General features: G+C 33.1%; 1 protein-coding gene across 6 annotated transcripts in view; it reads right to left on the bottom strand.

Annotated features, from left to right (window-relative positions):
• Positions 1-11,833, bottom strand: part of LOC18104229 (THO complex subunit 2) — a 29,596-nt gene extending 17,763 nt beyond the window's left edge. For 5 of the 6 annotated variants that reach the window (XR_002977455.2, XR_002977454.2, XM_024584131.2 and 2 more), the window contains exons 1-18: positions 11,527-11,833; positions 11,294-11,419; positions 10,770-10,811; positions 9,925-9,984; positions 9,743-9,805; positions 9,284-9,364; positions 7,576-7,647; positions 7,439-7,486; positions 7,262-7,330; positions 7,024-7,157; positions 5,351-5,426; positions 4,899-5,092; positions 2,712-2,792; positions 2,294-2,504; positions 1,955-2,197; positions 1,782-1,862; positions 1,550-1,669; positions 1,392-1,451 (exon numbers count right to left, since the gene is read on the bottom strand). Coding sequence is in view for 4 of the 6 variants with exons in the window: in XM_024584131.2 (XP_024439899.1) it covers positions 1,392-1,451; positions 1,550-1,669; positions 1,782-1,862; positions 1,955-2,197; positions 2,294-2,504; positions 2,712-2,792; positions 4,899-5,092; positions 5,351-5,426; positions 7,024-7,157; positions 7,262-7,330; positions 7,439-7,486; positions 7,576-7,647; positions 9,284-9,364; positions 9,743-9,805; positions 9,925-9,984; positions 10,770-10,811; positions 11,294-11,419; positions 11,527-11,667 (1,902 nt within the window). In the remaining 2 variants the exon portion in view is untranslated. The remainder of the gene's footprint in view (positions 1-1,391; positions 1,452-1,549; positions 1,670-1,781; positions 1,863-1,954; positions 2,198-2,293; positions 2,505-2,711; positions 2,793-4,898; positions 5,093-5,350; positions 5,427-7,023; positions 7,158-7,261; positions 7,331-7,438; positions 7,487-7,575; positions 7,648-9,283; positions 9,365-9,742; positions 9,806-9,924; positions 9,985-10,769; positions 10,812-11,293; positions 11,420-11,526) is intronic. The other variant, XM_024584132.2, reaches the window with a different exon arrangement.
• Between the last annotated feature and the right edge of the window lie 829 nt (positions 11,834-12,662).

Raw genomic sequence — 12,662 nt, 5'->3', positions numbered from 1 at the left:
TTTCAACACATTTATGCATTTTACACTTGAAAAAAAAAATTGTTAGGAACCATTTCCAAACATGATGCACCCTCAGTACTTGAAAGAGCAATCCAAGCTTTTAATCAAATTATCTTCCAAAGTTTCAGGTACGCACCAAATGATACTCCCATTGTCACATCAAATGATAAGAGTAGAAAACAAGAAATGAAGCTCATTGCACGAATAAGCAAGAAACTTAGACTAGGGTCTAAGACATTAGAAGCTTATAATAGACCCAAAGGACAAAAAAAAAGTATAGAAGGTTTGCATCTATTATCTATTCTCCTCATTTCACCAAAAACCATCTTTCTAACAAATTCAGTAGAAATAACCAATATGCATGGCTGTAAGCTCCTCCATTTCTAGCTTGCAGATCATATCACTACCCCCTTTTATTAGAGTCCGAAACTTCAAAGCACTCAATAGAGCATTGAGTTTCACCTGAATAAATGCTATATAATCAGGCATTCTACCTTCCCAGCCTCTTAAATCTGTAGATATTACCAATAAGGATAACCATAGTAACGTATGTAATATTCTTATTTTTCATTCTCTAATGATTGATGACATAAAAGTGGCATTTACACTTTCCTAAAAAAATCACAATCAGATTGGGAGTAATTACAAAGAGATTATATGGGGGTGTTTGGGAGTATAGTAGCGGTTGCTTTTCAAAGTGTTTTTCGCTCGGAAATGCATCAAAATAATATTTTTTTTATTTTTTAAAAAATTATTTTTGACATCAGCATATCAAAATAATCTAAAAACACCAAAAAAAAATATTAATTTGAAGTAAAGAAAAAAATAAAAAAATTTCATTTTTTTTCTTAAACACTTTTGAAACACAAAAACAAACAGGTCCATAACATCCACTTAAGCATATATCTTATTCAGCTAGAGAGAGATTCAGGAGAAGAGTGCAAGCATTATATCTAAAAAAATAACAATGATAAAGAGATGCATGATAAAAAGATGCATGCAAGCTGATAACTGACAACCAAAAGATTTTCTCAACTTCAAAAGGCTACAAGTACAGTTACATTCATCCCACACAAACTGCAGCTAGGAAGGCAGGCTAAACTAGTGACAAATGATTCCAATGATTTATTGTTCAGATTTACTTAATCGATGACAGGTTTTGAACATTAGATTGGTTATGTCAATAACTAAAACAGATCATATCATTACAGCATAAATTTGATATTTTGCAGCAGAAATTGTATGTAACTGTCAAATTACAGTGTTTATGGAAGTGTAAAAGAAGACAGATCCTTAAGTATAACACAAGAAGCTTTTATGGCTAAGAATGACATTAGATTTCAAATGCTAAAGGAGAAGAAGATCATTAGAAATCAAGAGAAAATTCAAACCTGTGTCAAATACTTGAAAGCATCCACAACAGGAGTGATCATATCCCTGTATGCCTCAATCTGCATGCCAAAGTTCCAGCAAATAACTTTCCCTTAGATTTGATTTACAAAATACATATCAGTGACAACAAATGCATCATTTCCTATAAAACCAGCACCTGATGAACAATAGTTCGAAGGACAGTCATCGGGTTAGCATGCGCTAATTTTGCAACCATCCTACCCAGCTGCTTCAAATTTTCCTTCGCAAGCCTTTTCAATATCCTTCTAGTATCCAACTGCATGATAACAAAGTAGTATAAAACAAACACCAGTAAATATAAATGAATAGGGTATGATTCACTTAAAGCACCAAGCTTGCAACAGTAAATTAAGATATACAAATGGTACCTTGGCTGTTTGCCTTGCAGCCAAAACCAATGGATTCCGCTCATCATCTTTTTCCCATTCACCATATAAACGATATCGCACCTGGGAAAAACAGCGAGTAATTTAGCCATATTATCTTTCAGACCTAAAAAATATAAAAAAAGGGCAAAAGACAGTAATAATGTCAGGCCAACCTCATATGGAAGGAGACTCATTACTTCCCAGATCTCCTGCCCAGCTGCTGGATTTGCAGGTACCAACTGTAAAGAAGGAAGTAAACATGCTCCCAGGGCTTCCTCAACCATTGACCTACCTTCCCTTAGGTGCAAACGAAGAACTCGATTTCTAGGAATAAGAGATTCACCATTTAGAGCTCCATCACCACTATCTACAAGCTCAAGTGCAGACATATAGTAACCTCTTAACACTCTACAAACCTATCCATAAGAAACAAGCAGGAAAATTAAAATAAAATAAAACTATACAATGTGGAAGAAAAAAATTCACCAAATATTAAAAATTAAACCACGCACCTTCTGCAGCAATAACGTATCACGGTAAAGATAAGGTCCAACTGTTACAAGCATCTGAAAAAATTCTTTGGGAAGATCAATTAAAGAGACATGGCCTGAAGAACTTGTCACATCCATGGCATCAATACCAGCAACTGCTGGAGACCCACAATTTTGAACATGTGGTTGACGAATAATATTATATGCTGATGAGATCGTCTTTTCAATGAGCCTGAATATATATCACATCAAAAACAAACAATGAAAGTTCATAAATTTTCCATGGCAATGGGTGCAGAAATAATGAGAACACAGAAAGAGAATTCTTAGATTAGATTCTAAAAATTTACATACTGATCTTAGTGGCACATTCACATGGACTTTAGGTATAAACATGGTCAATAAAAATAAATTCAAAAATTCAAAACATTGACTTTACCTAAACAAGCCACCACATATTTGAGTATGTGCAACAGGATTTAGAGGAGAGAGACGTTTGAAAAGTATATGGGCATGATACCTGACAAAGAAGAAGCCACATGAGCATGATACCTTGGGGAAAAACTATGCAGTACAATGAAACTATGGGTCTCCCAGCACATTTCAGTGGCAAGTACAAAAAAAAAAAAAAAAAAAAACTAGAATCCATATGTTTGAGCTGGCAAATTTTTTTATTCAAGCCTTCTTTTTTAATGGGGTTTGAAGCAAGTTATTGCAATGGGAGAAGAGCTTGTGACATTCTACTAATAGTAAAACTAGATTGATACAGTTTACAAAAAAAAAAAAAAAAAGACTCCCAAAACCACTCATACAGCTCCTTTTTTAATATTTTTTGGACAAAAAACATAACAAACACCAAACGATAATTTCATCCCATACCCCTAGAGTCCAAAATAAAAATGAGTGACTAACATAACTCCCAGTAGATACAGCATTTAAGCAATGGGCCAATGAGCTAGTAGCTCAACTGCCACTAGTGTCCCTCATCCCCCACTAGGTCTCAGAGTTCAAACCTTTCCTTTGTAACAAATAAAAACATATAAACAATGGATGAAAATATATTATTCCTGTTTTCTTCCTTCTTTTCATCCACTTCTAAACTTAATTATATATATGAAAAGTCCTAGATCGTTAAACAATGAATAAAAAGAAGGGATCAAAACAAGGATGAAAAACAATTATTTTCAATACTAAAGCAAACAAAACCGAAGCACACTAATTGGCATTTGCTTTTACAATTAAGTTTTAAATAACAAAGTAGGTTAAAGTAAACTGTAGCAAAAATGTCTAACATAGTATATTCAAGAATATCTATATGAACCTCACAAATATTTAAAAATTGGGTCCAAAAATTATTCAATCAATAAGAATCATGGTGCAGAAAGGAGAGAACAAAACAAAAAAAAAATAGTCAACATTACAATCCTGCAGAACATATTAAATCAACAGTTTAGTACAGTCTAAAATGAGAACAAGCGCTCAAGAGAAAAGGCAGCGAAAAATATTCTAGGTAAACACAATACAAAGACTAAATTAGTAAAATGGAGGCCAAGAAACATCGTAAGTAGAGAATAACCATTCCTCCACAAGCCGACAGATAATTCCATAAAATATTAACAGAACAGAATGTATACGAAAATATGATAGACATTCGGAGACTCATCTCATCACCATATGACATGATTCAATTAAAAGAGAGCGAGTAACAGGAGCAACTCTGGAAATCACTCAAAGAGAAAAACAAAGGTAAATGAACATGAAAAAGTTCCTCAGCAATGTCGTGTCATTTTTGTGGATGACTTGAAGTGGTTGCCAACTGATAAAGAGGAAAATGGTAGCCAGATAAAAGACAGCAAGGGAACGATGGAGGACATTGATGGGCATGTAGGAAGAAAAGAAACCAGGTGGACCAGATCTAGTGACTTGGACCTTTCAAGCTTTACTTATCTCTTTGTTGAAAGCTTTCATGACAATTGCTTTGTAGGGATAGGTGACAGTCCTGAGATCTTAGTGCATCATCAGATTTGAAGTTCAAATGTAATCTTACAACATCACTGAAGAACTTTGGGGTTCATGCACCTTGTTTTTTCTCATTGAGCTATAATTTCTAGAATTCCTCGTTAGATATCCAATTCGGTTCAATGCAAGCAATTCAAAGCAATAACTTTTCACGAGTGGGGGATTAACTGAGCAATTCAGGATATTTATGGTCTTTGTTTTGCTGAAAACATCTTCCTGGATCTTGGAAAAAGAGCTATTTTACATTGTTTGACTATATTAAGAAAAACAATTTCTTGAAAAATAAATTATTTTTCTTTGGTAGTTGTGAGGTACGATAGCAACACGGTGCTGGTGCTGGTGCTGGTGCTGGTGCGGGCATAGGTGCTAAAGAAGTGGGTTGCAGCAGTTGTTATGTTTGTAAAAAGGTGGCGGTAGTGCTGGCAGGGGCAGGCCTGTAGTTGTTGTTGTGAGGTGGTGGTGGTGGTGGTGGTGGTGGTGGAATAGGTTAGGTGATGTGTTAGACATATTCAGAATTGGTAGTCCCATGGAAAATATTTTGTTCTCCTTCATGAGGTTGACTCAGAAAATATTTTCCTAACAAGCAGAATCTCAAGATTAAACCTACCAGTCATCCACAGAAAGGAAACCAGTCAGCAAGCCCAAAGTTTGATTTTTTTCAAGATCAGAGAATTGTTCAGCTACTGCCTCAGTTTCCATGTCTAAGGCAGCAAAAAGATCTACTGTCACATCTCCTTGCTTCTCATCATCCATGAGGTCCTTTCCAGTAGCAGCCAGATTTATTTTTCCAATTTTGTAGGCCTGCAAAATTTGCATAGAAAATAAAATCAAGCATGATAAAAAGATTAAAATTAAGCATTCTCTGAATATAACAAAGCACATAAACACTTCAAACAACCAGAAAAAGCAACATCTAAAGTCTCCACTACAAACCACTGACAAACACCATTACATTGAAAATGATGGGAAAATATATTACAAAAGGTAAAAAAGAAAATGAATGTAGAAAGATATAGAGGAATACTATTATAAGCAGCAATGCTAAAATTAGCAATATACCGCATCCAATCGTTTGGAAGAAAACGTGTTATAATGCTCAAAAGCCTCATCATCCTTAGGGAGTAAATGTGCACATCTGCAATGATGTGCAAATTAAATTAGTACATATGATAAAAAGAAAAATCATATAACCAATAGGTACAACAACGCAAAATGAAAAATAAGCAAATTACAAAATATCAAAAAAAATGAAAAATACTGCTAAAATGCAAAATAAAGACATGAACTAAGGCATAGCACAGCATAAACTTCGGACTATTATATAAAGAAGAAACAGGTAGCATGTATGTAACACAACAATATTTTCTCACAGCAAAAATCTGAAGTGCGTTGCCAAAGTGAGTAGCTGAAATCAGCTGCTTGATCAATCCCAGTAAGGTTTTCTTCTTTTTTTTCTGGCAGATTAGGAATGAATAATTAAGTAAATGTTTTAACACAGGTAAAGGAATGTGATACTGCACAGGTTGGTTTATCAATTAGGATAAGCTAAAATAGTTACTATTTGACATTTTGGATCTTGTTTTGCCAGGTACAATTCAGACCTTAAGCAACCTCACTCGACTGTCACTATTCCCTCCTATGAACAGCCTGGAAAATCTAAAGAATGAAGGAATCCCAAGAGAACATATGTTGATTCAAATTACAGAATCCTTTATTAGGAGTAGAAATTCTTGAGTAAACTTGACACAGCAGCTTTCTTTAGAATCTATTTTATTATATTTCTGATATTAGGGTTACTTAATTAATCTAGGGTCATGTGATTAGCATGCGACTTTTTAAAGAATTTTCTTAGAGGCAGTGGTTTTAGTTGGAGACTAAGACTAGCAATCCTTTTCCTACAAGGATCTAGGGCGGTAACTAATATAAATAGGCTGCTAGGGTTATTTTATAGTTTTTATTTTTTTTATCGAAATATTTTATTACAAACCCTAAACTCAATTAGCTTGTTCCAACTTCAATTTTATCTTAATTTTAGCCACTATTCTGCAGTAATTTCTGTTTTCTACTGTTTTTCCCTTTCCCACATAAGTTCAAATCTACAAGCAATATCTGATGAAAGGTTGGCTAAACAATTAGGATGAAAATGCCTTGTTGGTGTATTGTAAGATTATAAAGACCCTTGTCTTGTATCTTATAGAGTTTTGAAGGATGCATGATTAGGTCGGAATGAGTAATTGACAATAAAATACCCCTCAAAATAAAAGAGCACACATTTCCTGCTGTTTATCCACTAAAGGAACACCACTAAAAGACCCTGAGGCATTACACTAAAAGGAACACTATCCTATCCCACAACAAACATGATTGCACATGACGAACTTCATACTGAAGGTGAATTGAAGTCGGCTGGTAACCATGGAAACATTTAAAATAAAATTAAGAGTGATTAAAACAGCATCAACAAAAAATCTCACTCTTTATTACTATCTGCAAATTAATTATAATCTTAACACTTGATGAATTGTTACAGTAAACAGATGCATTATTTTCAAATTATCAATTCTCGTCTTGGCAACTAGCAAAGTACATTGATGGAATTTACACAATCAGTTAAAGAACTTCTAACTAGTAGCTCTTGAAATTTCCAAACTATTTAGTATTAAGGAGATCAATGATCACAGAACCATAAGAAATCACTGTGCTATAGAATAAAGCTTGGGCAAGCCACTTACATACTATCAAGATCAATGAACTCTTCCTTCACTAGTAAGGCTGTAAGCTTAAAGAGCCCAAATGGTACAGGGCTATTTAATTCCATTCGCTGATAATACTGAAACTTAAAACCAAGAATTTGTGATGCATGCGACTGAAGAAAACAAAATCAGTAGTATTAGCAACCCAAACACATGTTAATTGAGCATAATTTAAAGTCCAAACTTCTATGTCAACCATAATAACAATATTTTATACCTTAGGAAATATGGGAATCAGTTCCAAAAAGACATTGCTATCAGGCTGAAGTTCAAAACACTCTAAAACCTGAAGATCAACAAATAATTGCAAGCCGACAATTAACCTCTGATTATCCCATTCTGCATCAATACAACAAAATGAACTGCATGAAAGTAACCAACAGGAACAGCTTACAATGTCGAAAACACGATTTGGGTCCAGATCAAAATGACCGATCAATGACTGCAGAAGTTGCATTAATGAGAAAATGTAACAAAAATAAGGGGTCAAAGCTGAATAATAAGTAATAAAATGTAAGCTCAAGTCAAAACCTTAATGATGCCTATTGTCGCTGCTGATGTATTTTCAGCTGTATCTTCAGAACCTCGACAGAGAAGAGTAACCTGTAGATCCACTTAAACACTAAATATCATAATGAAAACCTACTGCATCTGCTAGACCAATGATACAGTATAGAAACAAGACAGTTTACTCATTTGTTTGTAATTTAGATGTCATTATTATTAATAAAAGATAATATTTTATTAGAATTTTTATTCTTATAGTTTAGGTGACTAGGGTTTCTTGGTGTCTGTTATAACACCATATCCTTTGTAGAAAAAGAAAAGGGCAGCACATATTGTTGATTCAGAATTGAAAATCATTTCCTCAGTCTATTAGAAGCATCTCGTACAAGGTTTTCTTTGAAACACTCCAGCCCTCTTCTACATGGTTTTCTTTCTTCTTGATCAATGTTTCCCTTTCCTGTAGGAAATTCTGCTTCTTCTATCTTTGCTATTACATTGTTAACATCAAACCAATAAAGTTATCTGACCATACCATACCTAAATAAATTGCGTAAGAGTGACTTCAAGTAAGAACTGCTCACTAAAAGCTAAGGGAACATAACTAACATATCATGTGTTTTATAATGGAAGACAGAAAGACAAACTTCAACAAATCAAAAGATAAGCCATTCCAGCTTATATCCATCATTAGTTGATCAAAAAAAAGCTAATCTTTTATTTTGGCCCTGACCCACAACACTTCAATTTTCAGCTAGTTTGCACCTTCCACACTTCCACTTGATATAAAAATCCAATTCTTTCATTACTAGGTAAAGCATTAGAACTAGGCATCAAATCATGCAAAGCTGAACAAAAAAGAAAGAATACATTGTAATAATTTCCATTTCCTTTATCACATAAAGAAAAATGTGGTGGGGGGTTGACGCCCCAACTTGATACAGTTTACACATAATGATTCGTTTAATAATAAATATGCAAGTTTTGGTTAGCAGTGTATCCCAAATAAAAAGCTAAACTCCAAGTAAAACAATATATTCATATAGTTCAAGAAAATGCTCCAACCATTTATTAGATAAGAGAGGGGCCGAGAAAATAATTTCCCCCAAAAACAAACAAAAATAGCAAGTACATAAAAAGTGCACAGGAGAGCCCCCTAACGAAACATAAATAAACTCTAATGCACAATCTAGACGGTCCAAATTGACAAGTTACGTGGCATTGTCACTCCAGTTCCAGGATGGCATACTGGATTAAATTAAAGAAACCATCATCATCAAATAATGTAAGCAAAAATGAAATTCTTTATGATACGGTCTACCACTAGTGAAAAAATGATTTGTTTTCATGCAAGGAAATTGTTTGGTTGTAAGAAACATATAGCAAGTTTTGTTGATGAATTAATGCACTGGTGGTAAAAATACAATTAAACAAGTACCTAAGAGCATAAAATTTTCAGAGCCACATGTGACTGCAAAGAAAACCTATTGGGAAGAAGCAATAATATACTTCCCAACATAAGAATACTAACAGAAATTTAAGGAAGCAATCCTCTTCTTGAAAGCCTTTGATATTTTATATGATGAGAGAAGAATCAAATGAAAAATATCATGTACTGATATAACTAATTACAACAAAATGTTTCATCCACTGTCATACATATGTAAAAGGGTGATCAACATATTAACTTCAAAATTTTACAAAGAGCAAAGAAAGAACCAAATATTTAGCATACCAGTTTGGCATAGCCCTCACTCTCTTCACGGAGAAGGTTAAATTTTGTTTGCTGATAAAGAAGACGAGTATTTACCCTGACCTGAAAGCAATAGAAAAAATATCAATTGCAAACACGATGAAGTATCTAATGAAAATGTAATTTAAATTGCAGCAAGTGAATATCACGGTCAAAGAAAAAATAAAGTTGTTGGTTGATCTAGCTATATCAGTTGAACAAGCAGAATCACAATGTTTTCCTCAAATTTCATTTGATCAAGTGCAAGATCAATTAATCATCTAAACACTGACATTATTTCTTGTTCTATCATAGGTGCAATACTACAACAAAATCCAGAGGATGTACAGGAGAATTAAAATTATTGAAAATACAAGGATAGATATACCCAAATTTAATTATAGTAATAGCTCCAAATTCAAAACTATAGTTTGTGCTTTTTAACATTTTAATCTATTTTACCTCTTTGCCCTTCAAGTCTTGAGCCTTTATCTTTATCATTTCAGCTTCCCATAAAAATTCCTCCTGCAAATATAGAAATCATCTATTTTAAACCTCTTTGTTACAAGGTCTAAAATTGAGAGACCAAATAAGCTTATGAGATAATGAACAGAAAAAACATTTTAAACGAACAGAAAATCCACCTCACAACGCTCTTGGAAAAACCTCAATGGGACCAACGCAGATTCAACTAGCCATTTTGCCTGAAAAGAAGGAAACGACTTTATATTGAAGAGTGACTGCAAAGTAACACACAAATTGAGAAAAAGCATGGAGAGCCAAATATAGACCAATGAAGAGGACATAAGGCATCCGACACATAAATAAATAATTCAGAACTAAGGCATAGTGCAAGTATATGTTCATGAATAAATGCCACATGGACACTTAACAATCAGAAGAGACTAGACAAACAAAGTATTAGACTCACAAGTTAAACTAAATGGAAAAGGCACCACCCTCCAAGCCCCAAGGCAAAATTCTACTTAATGAAAAAGGACAATCTGAGCAACACTTGTGTCTCAATAAAGATTCTCATGTCTCAATAAATATTCTCATATATATTCCATCTAAAACAAAACATGAAGCACAGGCAAGAACATGTAGTCAAATACACATCATAGCAAGCCATACTAATAGTACATAGCAGTTAATGCTTTGGAGTAAGAGAGGAAGATAAGCAAGCATCACTAGCATACCCATGGGAAACATTTAGTAGTATAAGTTCACAAATGTACTAAAACTAAATTTTGAGGGTTCCCAAACAAGAAATATTGATTTTGAGCTGATAAAGCGAACACAAAATTTAAGAGCACATCCTGCATTAATCGCAATGAAATTCACAAGGATAACACAAAAAAAAAATGGAAACATGAAAATAAATAACAGCTGCAGCATAGAGCAGTTATTTCCACTCAACAAAAACAAACAGAAACATGACCATCAAACACACAAACAAAGCCTTTACTTAAAAGTTATCAATACTAACCAGCTTTATGAGACGAGATCGGTACTCTCCAGACATTGTAAGCTGCAAAATCAGTCAGCCGCATGAGTTTACAATAAAACTAGTTGATTACCACAGATAATAACACATCAAAAAATTAGATTCCTAATGCCACAGTGATAATTAAGCAATACAATATAGCATATCAAATAATAATGATGACCGTCATTATTTTGCAAACACAATAATACAATGCCAGCAATCTTGCACTTATTGAATTATAAATTCTTCTTCCCTTACAAATTTTATCTCCTGTTCCTATTTTTGCTCATCTATTCTTCAGGATTTCAATATAAAAACCCCCCAAAGTTTCTTTTTTCCATCATCCACATAAAAATGCATTATCTAACATCTGATATAAAAAAAATTAAAAAAAAAATAGAAATCTGGACATAGGTTAATTCAAGCAGTAATTTTTTTATTTTACTCTTACTTAACAAATAATTCAAATTCATAATAACTCTGATATATTCAATAATTAAAGCAGAGGAACCAAGAAAACTAACATCTTGAGCCATTTGAGTAATGATATCAGCGAAATTCGAACCCAACCCTACAGCAGACATTTTATCAACAAACTCCACAGAATCCAAAGCAGCTTTGCACTTCTGAAACGGCAATTCTCCTCGAACCTAAGAGAATCAATCAAGACAAATAAAATTATTCTTCAAGGATAAATAATCATGATGATGATGATGATGATGAGTGAAATTGGAAAGCAAGTTCGTAATAGTAGTACCAAGGTCCAGGATAGCTCGTAGAGAAATCGAAGAATAGGTACAGGGTGAGGGAGACGGAAGCTACGGTTTCCGCTCTTTAATTCGAGGAGAAATTCTTCAGTTACGTGTAAACACTCCATGGGAGGGAGAGTTGTTGACATTTATTTAGGTTTTAAACAGTGGTGATTTTTGTTAGGGTTTGGAGAATTCAATTAGATCATGACATAGCTTTGGGGAGAAAGAGAGTTCAGAGACATGGTAAACCCTAACTGAGACCGTGAAATGATGATAGAATAGAAGGTGCTTCTCTTTCAGTCTTCGCGTCTTCGCGTCTGATCTGTGTTTGGAAAAACGGTGCGTTTAAACCGTTTCTTTTAAATTGCTTTTCTTCAAAAATTAAAAAAAAAAAAATTTGATGTATTAATATCAAAAATAAAAAAAAAAATTATTTTAATTTTCATAAAAAATATTTTTAAAAAGCAATTTGAATTATAATACTAAATACATTATCATGGTTTAAAAAATAGAATAAAAAATATATTTTTTATTAAAATTATTATGAGATGAGTTTTTGCATGCAAAATAAATAAAAAATAGATCTTCATTAATGAAAAACAAACGTTATTTTAGTTTCTACAAGATTAATATTTGAAACAAAATTATATGTAGAGTCTATTGCTAAAAGCAGAAGTTATTTAGCTAACCAAAAGTTTTTTCTTCATGATTGGACAAAAAACAGAAATTGTCACAATACAAAATATCTCTAAATCTTGGATGTTTAGGAATAATGTTTTAACTAGATAAGTGGCTTATATCAGACTACATAAAACTTCTTGGTAGATGATGAATCAATCTTAAAATCTCTTTATCTGACTTATTGTTTAGCTCAAGTTTTAAATTAAATTATGTGAAAGTTGTTCTAACATGACCCAGTCAACTTGGTAGTTCCAAAAGCAATTTGGATGATCGAAAAAAAACTTGGTTTTGTTTTTAAAAAAATTCAAGATGATGTATTTTTTAAAATATTAATACAACAACACATTGGATCAAATCGAGCTTCGCGACTTAACCCACCATATTCATGATTTGAGTTATGGATTCCACCAAGCTTAATATTTTTTAAAAATTATTTTTATTTAATTATATAACAACAAAA

The sequence above is a fragment of the Populus trichocarpa genome, chromosome 13, assembly GCF_000002775.5.
Source record: "Populus trichocarpa isolate Nisqually-1 chromosome 13, P.trichocarpa_v4.1, whole genome shotgun sequence".
In the NCBI taxonomy this organism is placed as follows: Eukaryota; Viridiplantae; Streptophyta; class Magnoliopsida; order Malpighiales; family Salicaceae; genus Populus; species Populus trichocarpa.
The sequence above is the reverse complement of the archived record's forward strand: the minus strand, read 5'-3'. Positions and strand labels throughout refer to the sequence as shown.